Below are 27,591 nucleotides of genomic sequence, written 5' to 3'. Positions count from 1 at the left end.
TCCATTTTTTTAAAATTTATTTAATAAAATAATAATATTTTAATTTTCCAAAAAATATTTTTATATTGATTCCCATTGGTTGTTTCTAAAAAAGAAAAACCGTGTACGATTTTTCTTTCTTTTTGTATTTTCAATTTGAAAAAGATAAAAAATTAATTAAAAAAATATAGAAAAAAAAAAAAAAAGAATTGAACTCAGCCCCGGTGGTATAAATACCCAACGGAAGGGAAGGCTGTTGCCTCCTCATCCACTTGACTTCCATTTCTTCTTCTTTCCTCTGTTTTCGAAACCTTCTTCTTTCTTCAACCATGGTGGTTCAATCTCAACTCGTGTTTGACCATTTTGCTCCGATTAAGTCCTGTAAACGCACCGCTCTGTTCACTGGAATTCCGGTGATCGACCTTAAAGACCCAGAAGCCAAAACCCAAATCGTCAAAGCTTGCGAGGATTTCGGATTCTTTAAGGTTATCAACCATGGCGTGTCCGATCACCTCATCGGTGACCTTGAAGCTCAAGCTTTGAAATTCTTTCAACTCCCTCAATCGGAGAAGGAAAAAGCAGGGCCACCTGACCCGTTTGGATATGGCAGTAAGAGAATTGGCCCAAACGGTGATGTGGGTTGGATTGAATATGTTCTTCTCAATACCAATCATGAACTCATTTCTGAAAAATCCCTCTTCATTTTGCGGGAAAATCCCGAGGTTTTCCGGTATGAGTAACGAAAACAGATTGCTCTGTTTTGCTCTGTTTTTTGCTCTGTTTGTTGAAACAGAGAGGATATTAATATGGGGTTGGTTGTTGCAGGTGTGCGGTGGAGGAGTATATATTGGCGGTGAAGGAGATGGCTTGTGAAGTGCTGGAAGCCATGGCGTTAGGCTTGAGGATAGAGAAAAGCGCATTGAGCTGGCTGTTGAAGGATGAGAGAAGCGACTGTTGTTTCAGGCTGAACCATTATCCGCCATGCCCGGAGCTCGAAGCTTTGAGTGGCAGAAATTTGATTGGGTTTGGGGAACACACAGACCCACAAATAATATCTGTCTTGAAATCCAATAACACCGCCGGACTCCATATCTGCTTGAGAGATGGGAATTGGGTATCAGTCCCTCCTGATAACGCCTCCTTTTTCATCAATGTCGGTGACTCATTGCAGGTACAGTTCTTCTTCTTCTTCTTCTTCTTCTTCTTTCCTCTGTTCTTGGAGAAGTGATAGACTGTGTTTATGTTGCAGGTGATGACTAATGGGAGGTTTAAGAGTGTGAAGCACAAGGTTTTAGCTGATCCAATAAAGTCGAGGCTTTCAATGATCTACTTCGGTGGGCCGCCATTGAATGAAAAGATTGCACCTTTACCGTCATTAATGGAGGAGGGAGAGCAGAGTTTGTACAGAGAGTTCACTTGGTGGGATTATAAAAACTCTGCTTATAAATCAAGGCTTGCTGATTGTAGGTTAGGCCCTTTTGAGATCAAAACTCTCACCCCTTTGTTGACCTGAAAAACCCCACAAAACCCAAAGAAATATAAACATGAGAGAGAAAGTATGTGAAGTTCTTCTGTCATTTCTCCGTTGTTTGTTCTTTGTTGTGGTTATGGTTTGGAGAGAGCAAAAGATTTGTAATTCATAATCACATATGATCAAATAATGGGGAAATAATGAGGAATTTTTGGCTTTAAAAACAAAGAAAAGATAGAAGAATAGGTTTTTTTTGTGTGTGTTGAACAACAAGCTTCCATCCTCCAATCCCATTACTACACTTGCCATTAGATCATGTACTTTCCCCAAAATACCCCTCCCTTGTAAATCTACTTTTTTACTTAACTTCCCCTTACCCTTTTGTATCAAAGCTTGTGGATTTCAATGTTATATATGCTTCTTACACTTTCCCATGTCTCAAAATCTAATCTTTTCTTGTTTTGGTATGGAAAAATCAGTGCTTTTTTTGTTCATGGTGTAATAGAATTGATAAAAAATTGATACTATGTTTAAAACGGTTCATTCGAGGTAAGCTATGTCTAAATTCTCTACTTTTGCTATTCACTAAAAGAATGGCTCGGGAATTCCTCTTATAAACAAGTTGAGGAAAAAGACATAATCTCCGGTTACTCTAATTGTGATGTAAGGATATTAAGACATTTGATGTATCATCGAAATGTAACGTTATGAAGATATTAGTGTTTCAACTCACGGATATTTTCTTTGTTTATGAATTTCACTAGTCGGTGCAATGTAGGTGGGTGTAACGTTAATAAGTACATAGTTTAGATTTAACGGTGGACAAAGAGAATGTATAATAGGAGATGTTAGCTGTAGGAATATTCTTAGGCAATAGAAAGGAGGAGGAATATCCACATATGAACATAAAGAAGGGTTAGAAAGAGGGTGAAAGCAAAAGGGGGAGTGTTTTAAGAAGCAAAATGGAATTCCTATTGAAGGGGAAAAGGTGATGGAAGAGGACGCCCAACCAATGTAAAGGTAAAGAGAGAGATTCTGTGAGACAGTGTGTGTGTGAAGGGGAAAGGCATAATATGGAGTCATTTTCAGACACCAAGGCCATAGCTAATTGTATTTTCTAATTGGCACTGCCTTTCACCTTCCAATTTGGACTTCTGAAAGGTCACATCCTTCCTTCCTTTGAACCTTCGTTCCACAACGCTCATTATTCCATCGCTATTTATGTCAATGCTCCTGTCTTTGTTCCGCCACCACTTTAATATGTCATGCTTGTGGTTTCTTCCACGCTTAGTATTCTCATTAACGTCGATATCGAAATAAGTGTTTGAAGTTTTGACTTTATGTTAATAAGTCCATTGATATTTAACGGTTCTCAACATTTATACAACTGAAGAACGTCTAATGATTGTATGAATAGTGACATGCAACAAGTCCAGAATAAACGTCGAAAAAGAAAAGTAAGTACTATGATGAAATCTATCTTTCGACTTGAGAGAGGTAATGAAATTGTGGGACAATAATCTATCGTAAAGCCACCACAGGTGAATTTGATTTTAGAAAAATATTAAATCAATGACTTTTCAATGACAATAACGTTCTCCAGCAATACAAATTTTCCTCCAAAAATCGACCCAAAGACTCGTAAACTTCACCAAATTAAAAAATAAAATCATCATCCATTGTTCCTCAACACACATCTCTACAATGCAAAATATGAACTTTTTATAGATATCAAAATCCATATGTTTTTATACAAACTCCTTCAGAACTAACGCCATCTAGAGGAATCAAACCATAGTAGGAAGGCCAATAAAACGCGGTCCACTGAACATCATCAAAACAAATAGGATCTCATCCAACCAGAGAACCATTCCTAAAAGATGATAACTAGATTTGCCCTGCGCTTGCTCATGGGAACCCTTTAAGTGGGTCAGCGGTCTTGCCGGATCTGGCATCAGTCCATGCCTTTGCTATCGTTCTTTTCATTTCATCATCTCCTTCGTCGTACATATTCTGCAGTTTCCATGTCAGCCATAATAAATCAGCAATCGCAGAGATCAGTGTGTTCAGCCTAAATACAGATGCAGTTTTATGCTTATCCTAATTGTATATAACATTGTCAGAGGCGTGTGTACCTATCTCACACAGAGCAGAACAGATACCCATATACTGTCATGAGTTGAAAATCAATTCAAAAGTTTGGATTTGAATTTGTTCAAAACACCAACGGAGAGCAGCGATAAGATCAAGAATCAGTTCGTTAGGCTGGCTTGATGTAACAATTCAGATTCATGGACTCCTTTTCAGCCCAATTGTCGAGATGGGGGTTTCTTATCCTCCATAGATATATGTCAGCCGTGGTACTACTTTTTTATTTCGAAGTGTTCATGCCGACAAAGTCCGTATCTCAAACTAATCTAAGAACCAATCTCAACCATATGACCCAACACTTAAAAATCTAGAAACATGCACCTGATTAATTCACAGGGCAGTCAATAATATGACCCACCACTAAGTTGTCAAGAAACTCGTACTCCTAAGTAGATGACAAGCATAGGATTTTAACCTAACTTTATCTACTTCCAGCTCATCATTATCACTTGAAAGAGCACATCATATCATCATCATTATCCACTTTTTATTCTCACCATAACCAATAGTAGCTAACAACCAAAGCAGATAAACTACGACTATGTGGCAAAAATATGGAAGAAAATTTTATGGCCACCAACGCCCAACAAAACAAAGAATAGGAAAGAAAGAGAAACATTCCTCCCTTCCAAACATGGTCTGCATAGGCTAAGAAGATGTTACCTTCATTAAATCCATGATTCCTGCCATTGGGTCGCGTTCCTTATCAAGACCTGGCTTGAGCTGTAAGATGTAAATAACAACTAAGTTAGTTGAATAAATACCTCTAAGATATAACTAAATCACCAATTACTCTCTTAAATCACTTACTTTGTCCTCCTTCAAATGCAAGTCTAACCAGTTCCCCTTTGAAGCTTTGTACAACGTGATCACAGCCCGTGTTGGTTTCACTAGCAACTTGCACTTCTCAGGAACAATTTCCTTGTTCAGTTTAGGAATTGCAAACCGGTAATTCTTCCCCTTGACATCATGGAACTTGATGTCGATCGATAGTTTCTTGTAGTCAGCCTCAACTTTTTCTTGCTCTATTCCTTCAAGCGACACATATATCTACATGACAATGATAATGACATCCATCAGGATGACGCTTAAAATCTTAACATGCTCTAATTTTCGCCAATGGGATCTAGCTGTGCCATGATGTGGAGGCTTAAAGTTTGTTACCTTCACTCTGTCATTGTCCTGATCCCAGCTGAATCCAGGTAGTGGAGTGTAAACAATGCCTGAATTGATGGACACCTTAGCAGTTGAAATTGAAGCAGGAGTGGAAGCGTGAGTTTGTGGGACAGTCTCTTTTGACAACTGAGTGAACATAGCAACATAATTCTCGTAAGACAGGAAAATGCTGAAGCCTAATACAGTAGTAGCATAAATCGATTGAAGCGATGTATCAATAATTGAGGTAATAGATTCGTATATCTCAAAGCGACGGAAGATAACCCCTAACGAAATATCAAATTCAGTCCGTAAACTAGGTTATACAGCATGACAAACCATTAGATAACGATAATTTTAAAATTTCTTCAAAAAAACGTATCAATAAGATCATTAAAAATGGCACAAACTAATCCAAATCAATAAGAGAAAACAGAGAGGAACCTTCTCTAAGTTGCTAATCTCAGAGGAAATGAGAGAGAGGACTCGAGGCCTCTTGGCAATGCTGTGGAGGTGGCGAAGCTCCTCCAAATCAAGAGACAAGTCTTCCGCCATGATCAGAATCTTGTTCGAGGTGGAAATGAAGCTGTGAGAGCGTGAATTTTAGCGAAGAAGAAGAAGATGAAGGAAGTGCAAAAGGTTTAATCGTGCTGTGTGCTATTTGGAACGGAAATTGCTAGAACCAACCAGGGTTTTGGATTCGCCTCGAAGGTTCTAGATTCTACTCTTTACACCCACGTATTCAATTTTTTTTTATAATAAACTTTTAATTGGATTAAATTAAAAATAAGTATTTATTTTGAATAATAGTTTTATAAAAAAAAATATTATTTGTCCATAAATAAAACTCTACTTAAAGGGATATAATTACCAGGTAAGAATTTAAATGATTTAAATTGATATTTGTGAATTTTTAAAATAATTTCACTGCTTAATATAAAAACTAGTATAAAAAAAAAAAAAAAACAAGAAAATCAATATTTATTTTAGTTTTTTTAAAAATATTAAATATTATTGGATTGGTAAAGAAAGTTGTGGATCAGTTGAAGCCCAAGCCCAACAAACTTGAGGCCTAAGTCGGGCCGGCCCAACTTATACTAACTAAGCCCATTACCCCATTCAAGTGTACATTTTGATTTTAATTATTTATTTGACCTTAATTTACTATATGAACTTTTTTTTTATATATATATATATATAATTTATACTCAAATACCATTGATCCATTCGAAAGTTATGGTTGTTACTGCTCGATTCAATATTTTTTTAAGAAGAATCGAGTAGTAACAGGCCTAGACTTTCAAAAAAATCAAAGTAGGAACGTAAGCTAGGGTTGTTCATTATTCCACATGAACGAGTTGATGCCTTCTTTCATATTTTGTGGTGCTTTTAGATGCTCGGTTTCGTCTGAACTTAGTGGGTAAGAATATTGTCACCATTAATAACCTAGAATCAAAGAAAAAATCTTTCAAATCAATCAGATTTACAAATTTCATCAATTCTGTCTCGAGATTCCTAGCAAAATTAAAGTTGGAGTCGAAAGTATTTAGAATTCCACCCGAAATCCCATGTCCGTATGGCCTACCCTACGTGGAAAAACTTCACTTTTCATGACAGCCATTGTGGAAATGGTCAAAATACATGTATGGGAACGTAAGGCTAATGCATTTGATTTGTTTGTGTCATTTCAATGTGTCTTATAAAAAGAACCCTTTTTTTAGTAAAAGTACTATAGGGGAAAAGTAATTTGGCTCTATGCTCTTATACGAAAAAATAGTGCACTAAGAAAAGTTCTCTCACAAACGGTGCTTTTTAACCTCTTTACAAGATCGCTTTTGTATACCTTCTAGACGTTGATTCCGAATAGGAAGTGTTTTTGGATCATATGGAGATAATCGTCCAAAGGGCTCTAGGCTCGAGCGCATGTGACCCATCACATTTGTACTTCTGTAAAAGGAAAAGGGTAACAACGTCCCGAGTCGACTGACAAGTCATCACATCTCCATCTAGTGTCCTCTCGTTAATACTGCAGAGTCCCACTATGAGCTCCAAGGTAGTGTAAAAAATGGTTAATATAAATAAGATAACACCCCACCTTGAAGTGTATACAATCCTATTATGCTAAAGGTCTCGATTATTCTTGTCCAAAGAGTGTTGTCTGGAGCTGCATGTTCATGTCATGTCAAACTCTTTTACTTGCTTTCATGTTGTATTACTTCGTCATTATTATTATTTTTTTTTTTGTGTGTGACCGTCAAGGAAGTCATGTTTACTCCCACTAAATCTGAATTACCTCAAAATATACTATAATGGGACTAAGTAATCAAACTCTTCTGACCAAGTATTGTAATCTCTTATGCCTACATGTTTTCAATGCATTTGACTTTTACAATGCTTTCTTTCACCTTGTTTTCAACGATTTTCCACATCCATGTTTTATAAAACATTTTCTCTCAAAACATATCTCGAGGCTCGACCTTATGTCCGAATTGTCTACAAAATACAATTCTTAGCATGTTCACTAGGTTAGAACAAATGTCGCACAATCACTATCCCGTAATCGAAAAAAGTGATTTTGACACTCGGCTTTACGTTATCATAATGTATTGGGCATAGCACCACACGTGTATGCAAGAAAAAGAAAACCCTTTTACTTAATTAGATGATTGATATATAAGTTGATATAGGTGAGGTGTTCCATAAAACTTGTGGAAGGGCACATGTGCACCATGTTGGTTGATATCACATGCATAGCCCAATCCTCATCACCACCCTCAATGGCTGACCTTAGACTGTCTGCCCTTTAATCCCTGACCCTAAATCCATCTAAAACAAAAGGAGAGAGCTTTAAAAGGAAGCTCCTTTCCAATAATAGACCACTTTGGCCTACCATTATCACTTAAAACATGATTAAAAATACGCTTCACAACAATATGCAATGTCCCTTCACTTTTTCACGCTTTTGTTATACATCTATTCTAATCTAAATCTCTATAAATAAAAAAAATTTAACAATGGGTCGGGTGAAAGATCGAGATTTTATAGGAGAAATAGAAAATTTTCAAACCTATGAATTAAGTCGAAAAGTACTCGATTTAGAAAAGGTGAGTTACAAAATTCTTGGACCTATAGATTAGGTCAGAAAAGGCGAGTGTGTGGCATGAGATTACGGAGATAATAGTCCTATAAAATGAATGTCTTAGGTTCGGTGTATAAAAAATGACTTGAATCTTATTGATATTAGACCTTTTTACGTAGACCCTGAAACTAAAACGGTCAAAAAGTCCCTCTGAATTTTAAAAGAGAGAACTAATTTGGAGATACATCGGAAAATGATCGTTCATGTTAAAACAGAGTTTGTGTTCTTTTCATATAACCAAAGATTCTTTTATCCAAAGATTCATATTTATAATATATTCATTATTCTCCCATAAAAAAAATAAAACTTTGATTTTCTCGTTAAAAGAATTTTTTTTTTCATTTTTTGTACAATAAAAATCGTTATACTAATTTTAATAATAAAAATTAACGTTTAAGCTGAAATAAGATAATCAAATAATTAAATCTTGTTTTTATTTTTCTAATATAAAAAAAATAACATCATTTTTGTGGTCAAAAGTAATACTTCAAATCTAAGATATTCTTAAAGTTTAAAAAAATATTTGATAATTATAAAGCACTTAGGGTTAAAGTTGAGTGACAAAACTTATATTAGTATTATATAACTTTAGGTATTAAATATTAGTCTACTAAAAAAAAATATTAATATTCTTTATGGCCCACATTATTCCACGTGTCACGCACCATAGTGACTAAAAAGCCCTTATGTTCGGGGAAAGTAGAGAAATAGACCCGACCACGGTCAGAAATGGAAGGGTTGATTTGACTTTTCATACCCCATCAAAAACAATAATTTAAATTTAAATTTGGATAGGGTCCGTTTCTAATTCTTTAAAAAAATATAAAAGTTTGGCAATTTTTTCCATTTCAAAATTATATATAAACTTCAGAAATAACAAAAATTAATTTGTTTCTTATTTTTAGTTTTTCAAACAAATAAAAAAAAACTTTTATCTTTTTTAAATTTTAAAATATTTAATTAATTTAATATATCTTTTCCTAATCGAAAAAGAAAAGAAAAGAACCAGACAAACAATTTCTAGGACAATGAAACATAATCTCATATTATCGACCGGAGACTAATTTTAAGATTTATTAAAATTACAACAACTAAATTTAAATATTTAAAAATAAAATAATTCTCAAGACCGGAAATACTATTAAACCCTAAATTTAATTATACACGAGCTTAAAATCGTCTTCTCATAAAAACTTGATACGTCAGCAAATACACAAACATCCAGTACACCAAGCTTCGATAATATCCCATGATGCCACCCTGTTCAATTCAATTTAAATTCATCCCAACAAAAAAAAAAATCAGCTTTTTATTCCAATTATTTAAATTTTCAATTTGGTATCCAATATTCTCATAAAATTAAGTACAAAATGAAAGTTTAAGAATTTATTTGACGTTTTTAAGACACGAATAAGCTCTATTTTTTTTTAAGGGTGGATTACCTTGGTAGGGGCGGAAGAGGTGAGAGATATGGAGGAAGTGCGCTTAAAAGAGGAGAGGCCAACATTGTAGGCCATGGTGCCATCAGGTTGATAAAGGCCATAGTTCCGTTCAGAAGTGGGGCCAGGTTTCAAATTCTCGTTAAACAAAGCAAAGAGGTAAATCTCGAGCCGGACGTTGGGTCGCATGGGCGTGCCTTCGTTAGCCATTTGTCTTCTAAGCAAGTTCCTATTGTAATTGGCGGCGTTTTGGATCGTGGCTCCATTTTCATTAGGGTCCCCTTTGGAAGGCCATCCAGTCTCCGAGATCCTAACTTCGATCCCCTCAAACCCCATTTTAGCCATGGCGAAATAGACTGCATCGGCTTGTGCATAGAGCATGTTGTCATAATGGAGCCTCGTGAATGGATCCACCATCCCTGGGTTTGGGTTGCATAATACGTATTCTAAAGGTATCCCATTTGGGTCATCCTTGTATGCGAAATATGGGTATGCGTTTATCCAAAATGGCGCCTTTGTTCTCGATAGAAACTCTAAAAATTGCGTCATGATTCCGGTGATTTCTGGTTTGAAGCTCCCGGCCGACGGTGGGTATGATTCTTCTAGCACTGCTAGGGAGCTCGGCGTCGAGAGCTTAATGAAGCTTAGCCCGAGTTGAGTTAATGCTGCGTGGATACTCAACATGGCTGGGACTAGTGTCTCCATTAGTGTCATGTCATTCTCTGAAAACACCTGTCATTTTTCAATTTGAGTTTAGTTCAATTGTCTATTTATTCAGTGGGTTTAAATGATGTAACGAACCTCGTTGCCGACAGCGATCTCGGTGATTTGAGTTGCGGGGACGTAGGGCTTGATGCGTGTCGTGACCCATTGGAGGGCTTGTTGGGGATTCATTAGCTCAGCTAGCATTTGGTTTTCGATTGTGACGATGAGGTCGATCTTGGAGTTGGCAAACGCTGATAAAACCTGTGGATTTGTGTCGTAGATTCTTACTTTTGTGATCCTTAAGGCTATCAACATATCTAGAACCTTGTCGGGTGGCGGTAAATTGTTGCCAATTTGACCATAGTTTATACCTAGCGAGGTAGCTCCTAATGAAAAGGAAAAAAGATGCAAAATTTCTCAACATTCAAGCAATTAAAATCATGGGTAATCTAAGAAAGCATGAACTCATGAATACCTGCAATAGAGAGAAGAAAGAGAAGAGCGAGATGGAGGAGCATCGTACGTCCTGCTCACAATTTCGAAAAGAATGGATCGAACCAACCAAAGGGTTGTAGGATTGCGATGAGCTAGAGGTGCGGTCGGGCGGCGTAAGCCCGGAAACACAGAGAAAGGAGTAGGGAAAGAGCAATTAAAGAGAGGGCCGCAATTCCTTTCTTTTCTTGTTTCTGTTTTTTTGGATATGGATGTGGATTTGGATTTGGTGTGGCTTGTGAATTTGAGGTTATTTGGTATATATATTGTCGTACGAGAATGGGAATTTGGAGTGTAGTTGTCTTTAAAGCCACGCCAAAGCATAGGCCATTCTAATATTAATGTCCATTGTCAACTTTCTTCGCAAAAAAGCAAATTTCAAAAGGGAAATCCCATTGGGTGGTTAAATTATATACCAGGGGGAAAGGAACAAACCAATATTTTATTTCTTTATTATCACATTTTTTTTAATTAAAATATATATCATCGACCAACAACGTCAGATAACTAGAGTTTGAATCATGCCATGTTCGTTAAATAGCAAGTAACTCTTATTTTTCCGAACGGTTTAAGTGGGACGACATCCAACGAAATCCCTTTTTTCTTAACCCCGGCTCGAGTTCGGGGTCGTGGGTAAAAAAGGAAAAAGGCAAAAGTGAGATAAAAACAAAAGAGCTTTTGTCACACATACATGTATATAACGAGTGAGTGAAGGGGGGAGTTTTTGGTACAAGAAAAGGAGCGTCTAATTTGGTAAGAAAAAACACCCCTAAAAAGTAAACATGGCATGTGGTTTTAGCCATTTTGGATAAAGGGGGAGTCTCGATAAATTGGGTAGGACGTATCTATGGATCTATCACTTCATTGTGATTCATCGGGAATCTTTTTTCAAGAACTTTGTAGAAATCCATTTTGAGAAAAAAAAAAAGATACATAAAAGTGGATAATGACCCACTTTTTTAAAGACATGAATTACAAACCGCTACGTATTAATATGGGATGTATAAAAAGAACTCGATAAATTTCTTGTTAAACAACCCAGAGTTAGATAAACTATTATGAAATACAGGAAGACTTGGATCTAACGGTCCTCTATATTAGCACAGCTTTGAAACGCTCCCGTCCTCGACGAACTCCTCTGTTATTATCTGAAAAAAAAAATATAAATTAACAAGAATGAGTTTATAATATACTTAATAAGTAGTCTACTTACGAACTCTAAATCGAATCCAACTCTTAGCTAATACCACATGTCTTGGTTCCAAATTCTAAGGAACTAACCCTAAGCCTTCAAGCTTACACAAGCTTCTAGCTTTGAATACTCTAACCCAAGATCCTTCATATTATGACCCTATCTAGCCACTGAGTGGTTCATATAGGTTGACACCGTATGTGCTCGTAGTCGGACCGATCGAGTCTCTAAGTTGGGTGTGACATCTAATTACAAGGTTTATTGTGCATATGCTCCCGAAGTATGATATGGGGCGTTAAGTTGAACTGATTATTTTTCTTTTTATTTTAAAAAATTAATCTTTGTTATCCGTAAGGGTTTTGTTTTTTTAATTAATTAATTTATTTCTTAATTTTTTAAAAAATTATATATATTTGCCTTCCATTTTCAAAGAAGTTCATTGCTAAGTAAAGAATAACATGTTTTCTTCGTGTCAAATTGATTGATTCAAGATATATATCTATTTTATACACACGTGCGTATTTTATATATCTTTTTAATGAATATAATTATACAGCAATTATTAAAATCTCAATAATAACAATAATTTAATTTAATTTAATGCATAAAAAAAAGTTATGTACAAGCCACCTTTGAAAATTATAATTTAATTTCCTTTTGTATTTTTAAGATTTATTATTAATAATTCTCGATGATTAATAGAATTTGACACTAATATGGAATTAATTATTAATAATCTATCATATTATAAAATTATTTTTTTACGATTTTTGTTTGAATGAAGACAAACATACTAAAAAGTCTCGTGTCGTAGAAGAATGTCACAAACAACAAGTACCAAATATGAATTCTAAAATTTGGTCGGGATTTGAGGTAAGGGGCGTTACAAAGAGTGGAGACTAAGAATCGTTATCGGCATATCCAATTCTAATAGTCTTATATCGAGAGTTTCAATAAATAGGAAGTATTCGAATATCACATACCTATTGTTTATTTATCGATAGTTTCACTTGTGGAGAATATTTTAAAAGTTAGGTAAAATTGAAAAACTAAATAAATATATATATATATTTCTATTTTGGAAGCTGAAGTAAAATGAAAAGATTATTAACAAATTTGGTTAATTTTAGAAAAAGAAAAAAATAATCATGGTAGGACTTTTGTTTCTATTTGTTTCATTATAAATGGATAATTTATTAATTTTAAGCAAATTTAAGTTAATTTAATAAACTAATATTGGAGAAAAGAGATTTATATTTTAGTTAATTTAATTTAAAAATGGAGTTTTGTAATAAAGAAATTAATACTTTAGATTTAAAAATAATTATATTTTTATTATTATTAAACCGCACTTCGATTAATTTTAGAAATAGATATTAAATATTAAATAAGTAAAATAATAATTAAAAAAAAAAAAAAACCTAATAAAAAGAAAAGAAAAAGAAAAAGGGATAGAAGGTAGGAGGGGAATTCTCTGTCTCGGCGTCTTCAGAGAAATCAATCTTCAATTTTTTGTGCACAAAATTTCCTCTTTTCTGCTTCACTGGACAATGCCCTCCTCTTGATCACTTTCATGTCTCTCCCCACCAAACGCTCTGCTAGCGCCACCGCCAACACCGCCGCCAGCTCCGTCGTCTCTTCTCTACCAACTTCCAACGCCTCCATCTCATCCCCTCCTATGAAGAAAACCAAATCCCAAGCTGTTCCGACCTCACTTGACCCTAACAAAAACGGCCTCCACCACCATGACCGCCCTTGTTCCAACATTACTTCATCGGCCGCCGCTGATGACGCTGATTTCGACCCTTCCTCTATGGCCCTAGATGAAGATCTCAAGCCTGACGATTCCCCTCTCATTGGCGCTAGTCGCGCCGTCGCAACCAATTTGTCGCGGAAGAAAGCCACTCTCCCTCAGCCTGCCAAGAAACTCGTTATTAAGCTTGTTAAAGGTATGTTCTTTCGATCTCGTTCTGCGTTTCTTTTCGAAGGGGTTTAGGCGAATTCATTTTGGGTGTTTTTGGTCATTTTGTGGTTAGGTTTTGTTTTCCCGTGATCGATTCTATTTGTTCTTGATGACTGCTTTGTGCATTTTGGAGGTTTGGCTTTTCCAGTTGGGGGTTTTCGTGTTGATTGGTGTTTTCTTGTTCTTGTTTTGAAATTACTGGGAATTATGCTGTAAGTGAACATTGGCACTCGGGTTTATTTCGATTTCTTATGGTTTTTGGCCATTCTTACGAGATTTCTTTGAATGTAGACATGTTTTCTGCTGATTTTCTTTCTGATCGTTGAGTTGTACAGTGGCATTTAAATTTTCACGTGGGTCCTATGGAAATCCAAGGTAGAACTATTGAGTAATGATGTACAACTTTCTGATGCGTACGTCATTTCATTACCTCTTCCAGGATTAGGAATTACCATTTACTGTACTGGGAGATTAAAAGGAGGAGGCGTGTAAAATTGGGAAAGTTCATTTCCTTATGTTTGGATAAAATCTATAGTCAGATATATACACTCTTATACCAATGCCTTAATTTATAGTTAATGGCAATCGAAAATTTTTAGTCAACTGCCAAAATTAGCTATGCTGAAGCAAATGTACTTTCAACTTTGTATTATTACAGTGAGGCCTCATCTATGCCCCGTGTCAGCTTTGTTCTTGTTTACTGCCTTGCCTTTTCTGGTGTAGATAATGTCAATGGTTGTGAAGATGTGAATCATAGCCTTGGTTGAACTGATATCCCTTGTTGAAAATGGTTTACGATTTCTTATCTCTTATTTTCCATTTTTCTCTATGAAGCAAAACCGACACTTCCTGCTAATTTTGAGGAGGATACATGGGCAAAGTTGAAATCAGCCATATGTGCCATATTCTTGAAGCAACCCAATTCTTGTGACCTGGAGAAACTTTATCAGGTAATATTTATGATTCTTGTTTTTTTCTCTCCACTTATTTGATAAAAAAGGACATAGTTTCTGATCCTCCCCCCCATATCTGAGATTTCTCAACCAATTGCTGTATTATATGCAGGCTGTTAACGATCTTTGCTTGCACAAAATGGGTGGAAATCTTTATCGGCGGATTGAAAAGGAGTGTGAAGTGCACATATCTGCAGCATTACAGTCTTTGGTTGGGCAAAGCCCAGATTTGGTGGTTTTCTTGGCTTATGTTGAGAAATGCTGGCAAGATTTTTGTGACCAGATGTTGATGATTCGTGGCATTGCTCTGTATCTGGACAGGACGTATGTCAAACAAACACCAAGTGTGTGCTCATTATGGGACATGGGCTTGCAACTTTTCAGAAAACATTTATCTTTATCTTCAGAAGTTGAGCACAAAACTGTTACGGGTCTATTAAGAATGATTGAGAAAGAAAGGTCAATCTCTATTCTTAATGATGCAATAATTTTATTTAAGTCTAATCAATGTTTTAAAAGGCTAAAGGCGGTCTTGAGGTGGTAGGAGGTGTAAGCCTTAAATTAAACTAAAACATTTAACAAGTCCTATTTTAGTATGACCAAGTATTGCTAAACATAATAGTCAAAAAAATAAAACTACCCGTCAGTTGCCATTGTAAAAGGATATCTTTAACCGGTCATATTGTCACAACTCGAACCTTTATATTTTTAAGAATAAGACAAATTAATAGTATTCTTCTAATCATTACATGAGGCATAGAGACTTTAAGCCTTGTGGTTTGAAGGAGGCGTAAGTCTCAAGGATAAAAGTTAGAGCCTTGCCTCGAGGCGAGCCTCAAGACGTTAGCCTCAAATAGCCTTTTAAAACATTGAGTATAATGGATGTTGCTTATGCACATAGTATTGCATGTTTTTTTATTTTTTTGGAAATGAATTTAGCATTGTGACTCATGCACCTTTTGAGTTATTAAAATTAGTAGTTGAGCTATTTGTTGATGAAAAAGCTTGCTTACTTGCAACAAGTTGTTAGTAGTCTTGGTTTATTTGGATGATATAAGCTATTGACAAAAAATGGCCTCAGCAGATCCTGATATAGGTTTCTGCGACTTAGAATGAGTTATCAACAAGCAGTTATGATACTCTTTTCTTTCAAAGATCTTTGTGTCCATTATATAGAAATTTTTAATAGGAAACTTTTTCGTTGTTTTAGCAAAGAAAGAATACAAAGTGATATACTGCCACTGAGAATTTAGAAAAGGACACCACGATTCAAGTTAGTTATAGAGATTAGTACAAAAGGAAAATGAAACAGGAAATTTGGTTAGGTCAATGATTACCTCATCCATTTTTTCTTGATTGATTTGGTTGTGTTCCTTTCTAGCCATAGACCAGTCGTTGCTTTAAATCATTCAGCCTCAAAATTATTCCGTTCTTAAGAATATTCCCCACCTTGCAATTGGAGAAGTTTGTTGCCTCCATTTTCTAGCCGTACTTGTTGCAATCAATCTTGTTTCCTTTGTTGTTCACATGTCAATGTGTTCCTTCATATATTTCTCTGATCTTTTTCCTCATTAGAAAGTCACGTATGATCAGATGATGCCGTATTTAGACCACACTATTACAGCAAACCCAGTAATGAAAGGGCACTTACTCCATACACTTTGATTTGTGTCATGATGTTTCTGAGCTTCTTCATTAGTTTGGACTTTGGTCTTTTCTTGATTTGTGGGTGTAATTGAAATCAAATATTTGTGGAATTTAAATCTGAGAGAAAACTACATACTCATTTTTCTGCTTTGTTTTGAAAACTATTGGACGCTTGGAAATATTGGACATGCTGCAATAAAAGCTATTGGAACCATCAAACAAATGCCTTGTCAATCAATATCTTCGTGAAAACTTTCTTTTGCGCATTGAGTCATTCACCTTTGGCCTCTCTCTCCCATCAATTTTCAATTTATGAATCTAACACCATATGATATTTATTTAATCTTTGTAAATGCAAGATGGATCCTTAGTACATAGATTCTAATAAATAAATATGCATTGTCGTATTGTGAAATATCCTTGTATAAGATGAGTTTTGTCCAAGTCATGGAGTGATATATTATTGGTAGGGTCAAGTTTGGGTATATGATCCCTTATGGTTGAGACCCAATGTGCCCATGGGAATTTTTTGGTTCTTGGTTCTCTGAAGTTGACACATTGATTAATGGCCTATAATCCAAGTGAGACATTGCAAGTGTGCAAGTGTAGATTGCTTCATATTGGAAATTTGTAATTTGCTGTTCTCCACCATGTATAAGAATTTCAGAATTTTATAAAACCACACAAGCTGATTTTACTGATGGCTAACAATTCATTATGACATACAATATAAAAAGTTTTTTTTTCTTTCTTTATACAATTGATTTATTTGTTAGATTTTTCCATATTAAAAGAACTTATTATGTAAAATATTCGACTAACATGGATCTTGTATTGGTCTTTTAGGTTAGGTGAAGCAATTAATCGGACTCTCCTCAACCACCTTCTGAAGATGTTTACTGCACTAGGAATTTACTCGGAGAGCTTTGAAAAGCCATTCCTTGAATACACTTCTGAGTTTTATGCTGCTGAAGGCATGAAACACATGCAGCAGTCGGATGTTTCAGAATATTTAAAGCATGCAGAGGTCTGCATTGTTCTTTTCTTGTATTAGACTTGCTCATTTTCTTATCCATGTTCATAAATTGATTATATCCACAGTAAAGAAAAAGTATTAAAGAAGAAACTAAGGAGCAATGACTGGAAATCAGACCCAAGTCCATGGAAGAAGATTAGAAAAATACTCCCCTAATTGTAAAAATAAGAAGGGGCTAATCACAAATCTATTGATTTTAGAAGCTCATAAAGAGTTTATGAACTCTCATACATAAAAAGGGTTATAGAACTTCTATGCGTTATGCCCCAAAATTAACTCATCTTCCACTCTCTTCCTCTTCTCAAACCTGATAAAATAAATCCTGTTCACTCTTTTCATTATTTCTTAGAAAATGATGCAAGGAAGGACTTGATAGACAATGATAGTGAGGAGGAATTTTTCCACTGTAAGCCAGACAATCCAGCATAATTTGAAGGCCTTGCTCAGATTGTCCCAAAAAGACCTTGAAAAGAGGCATTATACGGAAAAATTATGAAGGATGCGATGCATCTTTACTTGTTGCCCAGCATCCTTCTTTATGGTTAAGACACATCCAAGCGTGTCTTTCTTTGAATGGTTTTACTATGCTAACCTTTCTTGAAACCACTGTCTACTGGAAAGAAACAAAACCCTGACCTTTATAATTTTCACCTTCGAAAATGAATATGACAAAGTTTGGTCTGAAAACTTGGCTGTTCTTGATGTAAAGAAGGGCTTGTGAAGGATCCCGAGGTTCTGGAAATCAGAAAACCTGGGTCTGGTATAGCGGGGCTGAAGTTTTCTAGGTTGGACATCAAAGTGGACCTTTTCTTCATTTCCTCTTATTCTCTTTCTTCTATAACCTTCCTAAACCCATGCTCCTAGTGATGAACTTCTGTAATACCAGCAGACATTCTGCATTAATAAACAGAAGAAGCGAACTGTTGGATATCACTTCATTGTAAAAGTATCGAGGGAACATGGCTTGGTAAATGTTGAAGGCTTCTTGCTGTGTGAAGTGTAAAGTTGATCTGAGTTGTAGGCTAAGCAGCAGTTCTTAGTTCTGAATATCATAGTTAATGAATGTGAACAGCTTAATAGATTGCTTGGTACAAAAAAGATTGATATTGTGTCCTTTGAATAACTGTACGACATCTTCCTTGTTTTGCTCACTAACCATCCATTTATGTTAACTGTTGTTCCAGGGAAGGTTGCAGGCAGAGCAAGATAGATGTTTGCACTATCTTGATTCAAGTACAAGAAAGCCCCTGATAGCAACCACAGAAAGGCAACTCCTTGAACGTCATATATCTGCAATTCTTGATAAGGTTCCATTGATAACTCAGATTTTATATTCTATGATAAATTCTTGTTCTTCCATATTGTTTTCTTGCACAATTCCAATGTTTATTTAAACTTACTTTTTGCTTAGGGTTTTACATTGCTGATGGATGGGAATCGTATGGGAGACCTTCTGAGGATGTACACGCTTATTTCAAGGGTCAATGCCCTTGAATCACTTAGACAAGCCCTTAGTTCATATATACGAAAAACTGGGCAAAATATTGTCATGGATGACGAGAAGGACAAAGATATGGTCTCATCACTTTTAGAATTCAAGGCTTCTCTTGATACAATATGGGAAGAAAGCTTTTCAAAGAATGAAGCTTTTAGCAATACAATAAAGGATGCATTTGAGCATCTTATTAATCTTCGTCAGGTACCTCTCTCTTCATGTTTGTTGTCTTGTTTTCTTTTTAGAATTTTCCCATTACTTATTGTAGTTAATTAGAATATGAGGTGCACATACATTCTTAAACTGCAGCCTAATTAAAATAATAACCATGTAATTGGTAATATTCTGTCTGGCGTGCTCTATTGCCAGTGTTTAAAAATGTATATCTGGTGATGTTGAGGGGCGAGACAGGACACACCATTTATTAAGAGAGAAAAAAAAAAGTTGAGAATTAATGTTTCAGCTCGTTGAGCGGAGAATAAAGGGGAAGAAGCAACACTATTTGATCAGCCAAGTGCTATAGGCATGATTGGCACGAGGATTTCAACTTACGTCTTCTTTTTTCTTCAGATATAATGTGATCAACTTTGGACTTTGATCTTATTCATAATTTGTATAAACTAGGAACCTTACTTTTATCTCTGTGTAAATTAATTCTTCTGATCTATATTACTTTCAAGACCCAGGTTCGGTTGCCTCATCTTTTCATGTCTTGTTCTTCCATAATGCTTTACATGTCTCAACATACATTCAACATTTTTTTTGTATCATTGTTTCAGTCTATGGCAGCTGCTCTATGTTCAATTATGTGATCTAACAGCATAATCTTTTCCTCCTGTAGAATCGTCCTGCTGAACTGATTGCAAAGTTTCTGGATGAAAAGCTTCGTGCTGGAAACAAGGGTACTTCTGAAGAAGAATTGGAGGGTACACTGGACAAAGTGTTGGTTCTGTTCAGGTTTATTCAGGTAGTTATCATTATTAGTGGAAAGAGTCATGGGAGATCTAATTGATCTGGAGTTATTTTTTCTTGAATTTTTATTTCATTTCGCCATAGCTTAAGCACATTTATGCTTGACATGGAGAAACAATTCTTCTGCTTCATTTTGTTCATTGTAGGGTAAGGATGTGTTTGAAGCCTTTTACAAGAAGGATCTAGCAAAGAGGCTACTTCTAGGAAAGAGTGCTTCGATCGATTCTGAGAAGTCTATGATCTCCAAAGTCAGATTAATTTTCCTTAATTCAAATTTCAATAGTGGTTATTGTGAATTATTTACTAATCATGCCGACAAGTTCTTAAATTATTCTTTAACTCGTAGTTGATTATATAATCCTAACTAGTTCTTTTTGCTTTGTCACAGCTGAAGACCGAGTGTGGTAGTCAGTTTACGAACAAACTTGAAGGAATGTTTAAGGTGCATACTTCCGGAATTTATTTTCAATCTCTCATGTTTTTGTGAATTGTGGTTAGTTATGAAGAATTGATTTCAGTTGACTTCAAATGCCATCCTTGCTCCTAGTTTTATTTTTGTAGGCTGCATCTGGGGGTTATTCAATTTTTTTTTTTCCGTTTAAAAATTGGTTTTATATGATGCTGGTTGGAGTTTGAAGGTGTACCTTATTGGTAGTTTGCTTGTTTTCATACCATTAAAACTATGAAGAGTATCTTGCACGTCTCTTCTCTTATCTCAACTGGACAGTGATGTTACCTTGCTCTTATTTTAATTTAAATTTTGATTGATTTATTTATTTTTTAAGTTGGACAAATGAAACTAAATATTTTTCTAGACAAAATTGCAAGGGAGAAGGGGTGGACAGGGCATATCTTGAACGCTCTCCAATTGGATTGTATAGAAAATGGAGAATAATTATAACGTGCCAAGATGATTAATATCATATAACTTTTCATAGTGATAAACAAAATTTCTGTTATTTATTTTGAGTGAATAGACCCAATAGTAGTCACCCTTAATCCAATTACCTTAACCTTCCTACAAAACTGCGATTGGATTCAGTTAAATCAGAAATGAGCTGATTTGGAGAGGAGAGTGCTGTTAGTAGTTGAATAGATTGAAGATGGACCACCATACCTTCATTGGTTTTTGGATGGATAGACCACCGTCGCTTCATTGTAAACTCTCACAGAACAAAGACGATGGTCTGATTTTGCTCTCTTGCCCCAAACACAGCAATTAGGGAAATAATCATTAGGATCTCCCAACTCACCCACTCAATCTAGAGTAAGAACATGAAAAATAAAAGACAATATGTAAGGAGAAATATACGTAGAGACACCAGAAAGTAAAACTCCATGGATGCTAGGATTTATTTATAGATGACTTCAAGTAGTTACCGTTAAGATAAATTCCCTTTTGAAACTCTAAATAGGAGAAGATAAAGGCCTATTTCTTAAACTAAATAGGAGAATAAATTAGATACTATCTTAGAAACTATTAAGATATGAGGCTCCACAAACATACTATCCAATGGTTGTGGGTTGTACCACCAGGGACCTACCTCGCCCTTCTCTTAGACTCGACATGGGACTTGCCACACAAACCATGATAAACTAGCATCACATATTCTTGCTTAAGCTAAACGTGGCCATCTTGGCCTTAACACTCGTATTCTTTGAGTTGCACAGATTAACCCCAATATTTCCCCGTCGTGGTTACATCCCTTATTGAAGCAAAGCCTAGAAACTTGTAACATAGTCCTTTCACTTGTTGGCACTATACTTCAGCCAACTCTTTATTTATTCACCTTTCATATGGCAATTGTTGCTCCCTGGTCTTGTTGTAGCTTCATTCTTCGTGTCGCTCATGTCCAGCCTTATGCTCTCATCTTGAGCGAATGCTAGTGTCGATAATTCTTGTTTATCTATCCACCTTAGGCACGAGGTGATGCTCAAGAAATACACGTGTACTCACTTTTTGGAGCACTTCTATGAATGTTGCTTGCCTCTCTTATGTTCACTCCTCTTAGAGCACTTCCACGCGATGGCTTAAGGAATACACGTGTACTCACTTCTTGGAGCACTTTGATGGGCGTCGGTTGCCTCTCTCGTGCTCACTCCTCTCAGAGCCTCCACTGTGCCAGCCTCCTTCACCAATCGTCTAAATCAGAATCCTCCTTGACTCAGTGCGTAAGGTGCCATGTTTCTGGACAACGCCAATTGGATTAACCCTAGAGCTTATCGATTCTTGAGGTTCCACTGCATTTCTGGACAACGTCAACTAGATGAACCCTAGAACCTACTGATCCTTGAACTTCCACTGCGTTTCTGAACAACTTCTACTGGATCAACCATAGAGCCTGCTGATCCTTGAGCTTTCACTGCGCTTCTGGACAATGTCAACTGGATCAACCCTGCAACCTGCTGATCCTTGAACTTCCATTACGTTTCTGGACAGCGTAAACTGGATCAACGCTAGAGCTTGTTGAACCTTGAACTTCCACTGCGTTTCTGAATAGTGTCAATTGGATCAACCTTGGAGCCTATCAATCCTTGAGCTTTCATTGCAGATCAATGCTAGAGCTTATCGATCCTTGAGCTTCTACTACATTTCTGGACAACATCAACTGGATCAACGCTAGAGCCTACCGATCCTTGATCTTCCATTGTGTTTATGAACATAATCAATTGGATCAACCCTAGAGCCTCCCGATCCATGTGCTTTTATTGCTTCGTAGTCATGGAATCCAACCTCACCCCAGACAAGGGTTCGTGAAGATCTTTCTGGTATAGATAATTTTCAATATGCATCTTTCCAAATTTGATTCAACTTGTTGATCCATCAAGCTTCTCTTCAGCAGTTGCCATACGAGAATGAACCTTCTCTTTCTTTATTTCCCACAAAAGCGAAAAATACTGATCCACTCTTTCTCCAAATTTTTTGGTCAAAAAATTTCATCTATTAAACTAAGCTAGAATTGAGCTTATTTGAAAATCGATGGGGTCCTTCGTCTGCAGTGATAGCTGCCCTTGATCTGCCCTCATATCCGTCGCCATCAACTTCTCTTTGATTATTGTATGCACTTCATAACTGCCCATTTTTTCTACTATATGCTTTGTCATCTTTGTTAGCATCTCCTCGCCGCTATCCTCCTCCACCACCTTAATTTCCTCATCTGGGTCGTCTTCATTGTCAGCTCGTGCGGGATTCTAGCAATTGGGTCGTCACCATTCACGACTTCAGGCAAGATTTCAGCGTTCGAGTCAACTCCGTTCGTCAACGACGGTGTGTCAGGTTTTTCGTGACTAGGGCAGTTGACATATTCTACTAGAGACCTCTTCTTTTTCTTTTCTCATCTTCACAGATCGTGGTGAATTCTTCCTAGCTTTGATACTATTTGTTAGGATCGTACAACTCACTCACTCGATCTAGATGAAGACATGAAAAACAAAAAAGAGAAGATGCAAGTACAGATATACATAAAGGCACTGAGATGTAAAACTCCAGGGTGGCTAGGATTTATCTATTGATGACTTCAAGTAGTTACAGATAAGATAGCCCTTTTAAAAACTAAATCGGATTCTATCTTATAAACTAAATAGGAGAATGGATAAGATTCTATCTTAGAAACTACTAAGGTATTAGGTTCCACAGCCTATCATAATAGTTGTGTTCCTCATCTGGATGTGATGGGAATTGATTTTTCCATTATCAAAATGGAACCTAATAATAAACTTCACCTTCTTATGCATTTTAAGCTTCAATAGTGTTTTAAGGTCTACAAATCAGATAACCTTTAGTATTAAGGTGGTAGAATATGGATTTACGAGAAAGTCTGTGAGCTTGTGTGCATATCCTGAGGCCAGGGGAAAGGGTAGAACAACAATGTTGATTTAGTTTTGCTGTTATACGGAGCTAATGTTCAGAGTAAGGTCCTTTTGATGAACTGAAAAACTCATCATTCCTCATTTTCTTCCCTCTCTCCTCTCCCTCGCTCTATTTTTTTTTTCAATTTTTCCTTCACACATGTCTACTAACTACTATACTTGTCTTCCGTCTGAATTTCACAAATTAGTTGTGTAGTTAATGCTGTATTTGAATTACTTCTCAGACTATCTCAAATTTATTTTATGGTGTATTGTATTAGGACATTGAGTTGTCTAAAGAGATCAACGAATCTTTCAAGCAATCATCCCAAGCGAGGACAAAGCTTCCCATGGGAATTGAGATGAGTGTTCATGTCTTGACTACTGGGTAAGTTGTAATTAATGTGATTATCTACTGATTAACTCTCATTGATTGCTTTGGTTTTGACAGAAATGTTAACAATCTATTGGTTGTCTGTAGGTACTGGCCAACTTATCCTCCCATGGATGTTAGGCTTCCCCATGAGTTGAATGTCTACCAGGTTGAAAGCAAGATAATAGTATGCATCTTAATTTACATGTAACTCGGAGTAGTCCTTTGATTCCTTTGCTTTGTTTTATAGGACATTTTCAAGGAGTTTTATTTGAGCAAGTACAGTGGGAGACGCCTAATGTGGCATAATTCATTAGGCCACTGTGTGTTGAAAGCCGAGTTCCCAAAAGGTAAAAAGGAGTTGGCAGTTTCCCTATTTCAGGTGAGTTAATTCGTAGGCATTATAGCTGTTTTAAGGGATTCTTTGGGGCATTGTCTTTTATCCTCTTGTCTATCTCTTGAATGAAATGGGGTTGGAAAGCATTTTATTTTATTACCATATGGAGAGATTTAATCTGCGCATTGTGATCCAGACCGTGGTCTTAATGCTTTTCAACGATGCTGAAAAACTAAGCCTGCAAGATATTAGAGAATCTACTGGAATTGAGGATAAAGAACTCAGAAGAACTTTACAGTCACTTGCCTGTGGAAAAGTTCGAGTACTACAAAAGGTGGATAGCACCTTCATTTGATGTCTTTATTTGTTGAAGATATAAAATTATTTTAATACTCTCAAGAGTTCTGAATCTGAGTTCTCTCTCCCCCCATCTTATACTTAGATGCCAAAAGGCAGAGATGTTGAGGACAATGATTCATTTATGTTCAATGAAGGATTTACTGCTCCACTCTACCGTCTTAAGGTATGCCAATTTTCATTTTATCTACCTGGAACGATCGTGTTACTTCAACCCGCCTGCTGTAGCTGAAAATTCATTGTATTGTTGTGGGCGATGCAGGTAAATGCAATTCAGATGAAGGAAACGGTAGAAGAGAATACCAGCACTACTGAAAGAGTCTTTCAGGACCGTCAATATCAGGTTAGCCATTATTCTCTTTAATTTTCCCCCTTTCTTTACAGGGAGACTGTCAGTTCATCATATAATTTGAACTCAAATATAAACTAACTGGATCATACAGTTAGATATAGTTGCTTGTTCAGTGGTGTAATGTAAGTGAAGAATAGGCTGGAAAGGCTTGTTATTATTTCTGACCAAACAGCAGAATGAACAGTAGATTACCAAATTCATGGACCCTTAAACTTGTTTTGCGTGGTACCTGCAGGTCGATGCTGCTATTGTTCGAATAATGAAAACCCGAAAAGTGCTAAGTCACACCCTTCTGATAACTGAACTCTTCCAACAGGTAAAAGGCATTTTTTTTCTTTAATTTCCATGCATTCATCTTCTCGTGTTGAATCGGTATAATAGTATACTGTTCTTATCTTTTCGTTTCCCATGCATTCTTTTACTCCACAGTCAAATTTGTTGTAATATTACCTATTATATTTACCCTGATACGAAAGCAGGCTTTTCTGCCTACAAATGAAAGTAAAATTTGATTCTGGGTAAAATTTGAATGGAGCATATGCAAGAAAGTGACTAGTTGTAATATATTTGACTGTTGACGATGTTGAAGTGGATTATTGTGGTGTGTTGATGAACAGTTAAAGTTTCCAATAAAGCCAGCTGATTTGAAGAAGCGGATTGAAAGTCTTATCGATAGAGAGTACCTAGAACGTGACAAGAACAACCCTCAGATATACAATTACCTTGCCTAAAACAGTCTTTTCTCCTCGCTAACAACACGAAAATTTCGGCCATTGGAAGGAGGGGAGGAGGGATCGATCCCTTTGTCAGATTAATGTACAGAAAGAATTTTAGTTCGATATTTTTGGCTGCGTTGGACGTTGATTGTAAAGCATAATTTTGTATCTCTTTCAGTGTCTGTCGTCTCTGGTAAAAGTTCTGTACCTGATGAAATCATCTTCTCAAGCTTACAACACAAAAAGTTATATTAAAGCAAAGATCCCAATTTTAGTTTCATCAAAATTCTTTGGGAAGAAGAGTCTATGCCTTGATTTGAACTCATTGGATGAGAGTTTCAATTTTGTGTTTAGTAAGGGTGCAACCAAACTGCCCAAGCTTCTCGAAGCTTTCGGGGTTCGGTTCAGGCAGTAGTTACCTATGGTTTGATTGCTGGAAAACTAAGGTGAATTGGTCGGGCTCGGTTTCGTACATACCTAACTGTCATTGTTTCCTCTTTGTATATTGCATCTTCTCGGTTTAACGTTAGGTAATATGTGATACATTATTTTGATACTTTGATATTACCCTTTCATCTCAATATATCAAAACAGGCATATATTTCAAATATATTATATTGGTATATAAGTTATATGTTTTATTTAGCGCCCCTTAATTCATATCATACATACGATACTTTTTCGAGTGTTAATAAACTAAGAACAATCTTTTGATCTATTTGTTAACAACGAATTTAAATTATCGTTTTGAGAGTCCTCCTTCCAACATTTTAATGTCTTATTTTTCTTATTGCTCAAGGATTGCCTATAATTACAGACACAAACAAAGCTAAACAAAACTTTTCGACGTCATATTATTCTAAATTAAAGCTAGGTGGCCCTTTTCATGAGACATTAATTCAGCTGATTTAGTTTCAAGTCTCATTTGTGTGTTAAATCTTTGAATAAACTCTTCCACCCTTCTGTTCAGTTCTTCATCTGTCATCTTTGAATACTCATTTTCTTCTAATTCCTTCTCTTCATACTTGCCACTTTCTGATCTCTTCGCCATCTTTTTCTTGCTCTCCTTTGACACACTTCTTTTGGGTTTCTCCGACTTGCTCCGCCGGTAAGTTCTCACCGGAGTCGTCTTCAACGGCGGCAGAGAATCGCATCGTTCTGGAACAAAATTTTGCAAATTCCCATCTGGGTATTCTCTCTTTTCATCAAATACTACAAATGAAGAAGTTTGATGTTGAAAATGAGTCATCTTTGGGTTGGGAGGTGAGTAATGTTCATAAAGATGGGATCTTTTGTATTGGGATAGTGAGAAATAGGCATAATCAGCAGCAATGATGAAGATGAGGGCATTGGAAATGAAGAACCAGAACATTGTGCTGTTGAAGAGAGATGAAAAAGAGAGGTTTTTGAAGATGATGCAAAAGGAGAGAAGCAATAATAGGGAGGAGAAGAAGGCTAATATGTAATCATTTGTATATTTATTACAAGTGTTTGGTTTGGGTTTGGGTTTGTAGGGCATAAATGGATTATCAACTGATACAAGATTTGAATGAGATGACATTTGGATTGCAGAAGAAAAAGAAGAAAAACAATGGAGTTTTTGAGTTGAGAGATTGAATGGTTGGGGTTTGAGAGACAAAGATTTCAAGAGGGTTTTTCCTTTTATAGCCACTTGGATGTGAGTTTCAAAGGATTATGCATGATTACTTCTTGTCTAGGGATGTTGTGAGATATGTGGCTAATTATTGAATTACCTCAAATTACTATTTTACCCTTTTTTTTTTTTTTATATTTTATTCCCGTGCATATCTAGTCGTT

General features: G+C 36.1%; 5 protein-coding genes across 5 annotated transcripts; 2 read left to right on the top strand and 3 right to left on the bottom strand.

Annotated features, from left to right (window-relative positions):
• Nucleotides 1-226: 226 nt before the first annotated feature.
• Nucleotides 227-1,876, top strand: LOC111433993 (gibberellin 2-beta-dioxygenase-like). Its single transcript, XM_023071282.1, has 3 exons — nt 227-709; nt 805-1,150; nt 1,229-1,876. Exons 1-3 carry the CDS (start codon nt 309-311, stop codon nt 1,490-1,492), a joined length of 1,011 nt encoding a protein of 336 aa, XP_022927050.1. The 5' UTR covers nt 227-308; the 3' UTR covers nt 1,493-1,876.
• A 1,274-nt stretch (nt 1,877-3,150) lies between these two features.
• Nucleotides 3,151-5,463, bottom strand: LOC111434368 (calcyclin-binding protein). The gene is made up of 5 exons (XM_023071812.1): nt 5,201-5,463; nt 4,766-4,903; nt 4,412-4,651; nt 4,265-4,324; nt 3,151-3,463 (listed from the first exon to the last, which is right to left on the bottom strand). The coding sequence occupies exons 1-5, from the start codon at nt 5,309-5,311 to the stop codon at nt 3,359-3,361; spliced, it is 654 nt and encodes a 217-aa protein (XP_022927580.1). The 5' UTR covers nt 5,312-5,463; the 3' UTR covers nt 3,151-3,358.
• A 3,541-nt stretch (nt 5,464-9,004) lies between these two features.
• Nucleotides 9,005-10,753, bottom strand: LOC111434239 (glucan endo-1,3-beta-glucosidase 11-like). Its single transcript, XM_023071635.1, has 4 exons — nt 10,515-10,753; nt 10,136-10,425; nt 9,338-10,066; nt 9,005-9,155 (listed from the first exon to the last, which is right to left on the bottom strand). Exons 1-4 carry the CDS (start codon nt 10,555-10,557, stop codon nt 9,066-9,068), a joined length of 1,152 nt encoding a protein of 383 aa, XP_022927403.1. The 5' UTR covers nt 10,558-10,753; the 3' UTR covers nt 9,005-9,065.
• A 2,440-nt stretch (nt 10,754-13,193) lies between these two features.
• Nucleotides 13,194-26,059, top strand: LOC111434080 (cullin-4-like). Its single transcript, XM_023071375.1, has 17 exons — nt 13,194-13,672; nt 14,521-14,636; nt 14,752-15,098; nt 17,133-17,313; nt 18,507-18,629; nt 18,734-19,021; nt 19,659-19,784; nt 19,936-20,037; nt 20,178-20,231; nt 23,920-24,026; nt 24,120-24,180; nt 24,262-24,393; nt 24,545-24,682; nt 24,791-24,871; nt 24,968-25,048; nt 25,293-25,373; nt 25,675-26,059. Exons 1-17 carry the CDS (start codon nt 13,297-13,299, stop codon nt 25,786-25,788), a joined length of 2,508 nt encoding a protein of 835 aa, XP_022927143.1. The 5' UTR covers nt 13,194-13,296; the 3' UTR covers nt 25,789-26,059.
• Nucleotides 26,060-26,573: 514 nt separating this feature from the next.
• On the bottom strand, nt 26,574-27,374 carry LOC111434084. Its single transcript, XM_023071381.1, has one exon. The coding sequence runs from the start codon at nt 27,332-27,334 to the stop codon at nt 26,633-26,635; it is 702 nt and encodes a 233-aa protein (XP_022927149.1). The 5' UTR covers nt 27,335-27,374; the 3' UTR covers nt 26,574-26,632.
• Nucleotides 27,375-27,591: the final 217 nt, after the last annotated feature.

The sequence above is a fragment of the Cucurbita moschata genome, unplaced genomic scaffold (genome assembly GCF_002738365.1).
Source record: "Cucurbita moschata cultivar Rifu unplaced genomic scaffold, Cmos_1.0 Cmo_Scf00044, whole genome shotgun sequence".
NCBI classification, from domain to species: domain Eukaryota; kingdom Viridiplantae; phylum Streptophyta; class Magnoliopsida; order Cucurbitales; family Cucurbitaceae; genus Cucurbita; species Cucurbita moschata.
Note: the sequence above shows the minus strand (reverse complement) of the source record. Positions and strands in the feature narration are given on the sequence as shown.

Coding starts and splice junctions, on each gene's coding strand:
- LOC111433993 (XM_023071282.1), top strand. CDS start 309: ATGGTGGTTCAATCTCAACTCGTGTTTGACCATTTTGCTCCGATTAAG. Junction 710..804: donor GAAAATCCCGAGGTTTTCCG/GTATGAGTAACG, acceptor TGGTTGTTGCAG/GTGTGCGGTGGAGGAGTATA. Junction 1,151..1,228: donor ATGTCGGTGACTCATTGCAG/GTACAGTTCTTC, acceptor TTTATGTTGCAG/GTGATGACTAATGGGAGGTT.
- LOC111434368 (XM_023071812.1), bottom strand. CDS start 5,311: ATGGCGGAAGACTTGTCTCTTGATTTGGAGGAGCTTCGCCACCTCCAC. Junction 4,325..4,411: donor TGCATTTGAAGGAGGACAAA/GTAAGTGATTTA, acceptor TACATCTTACAG/CTCAAGCCAGGTCTTGATAA. Junction 3,464..4,264: donor GAATCATGGATTTAATGAAG/GTAACATCTTCT, acceptor TGGAAACTGCAG/AATATGTACGACGAAGGAGA.
- LOC111434239 (XM_023071635.1), bottom strand. CDS start 10,557: ATGCTCCTCCATCTCGCTCTTCTCTTTCTTCTCTCTATTGCAG. Junction 10,067..10,135: donor AGATCGCTGTCGGCAACGAG/GTTCGTTACATC, acceptor GAAAAATGACAG/GTGTTTTCAGAGAATGACAT. Junction 9,156..9,337: donor CCTCTTCCGCCCCTACCAAG/GTAATCCACCCT, acceptor TGAATTGAACAG/GGTGGCATCATGGGATATTA.
- LOC111434080 (XM_023071375.1), top strand. CDS start 13,297: ATGTCTCTCCCCACCAAACGCTCTGCTAGCGCCACCGCCAACACCGCC. Junction 17,314..18,506: donor AATATTTAAAGCATGCAGAG/GTCTGCATTGTT, acceptor CTGTTGTTCCAG/GGAAGGTTGCAGGCAGAGCA. Junction 24,027..24,119: donor GTTCATGTCTTGACTACTGG/GTAAGTTGTAAT, acceptor GGTTGTCTGTAG/GTACTGGCCAACTTATCCTC.
- LOC111434084 (XM_023071381.1), bottom strand. CDS start 27,334: ATGTCATCTCATTCAAATCTTGTATCAGTTGATAATCCATTTATGCCC.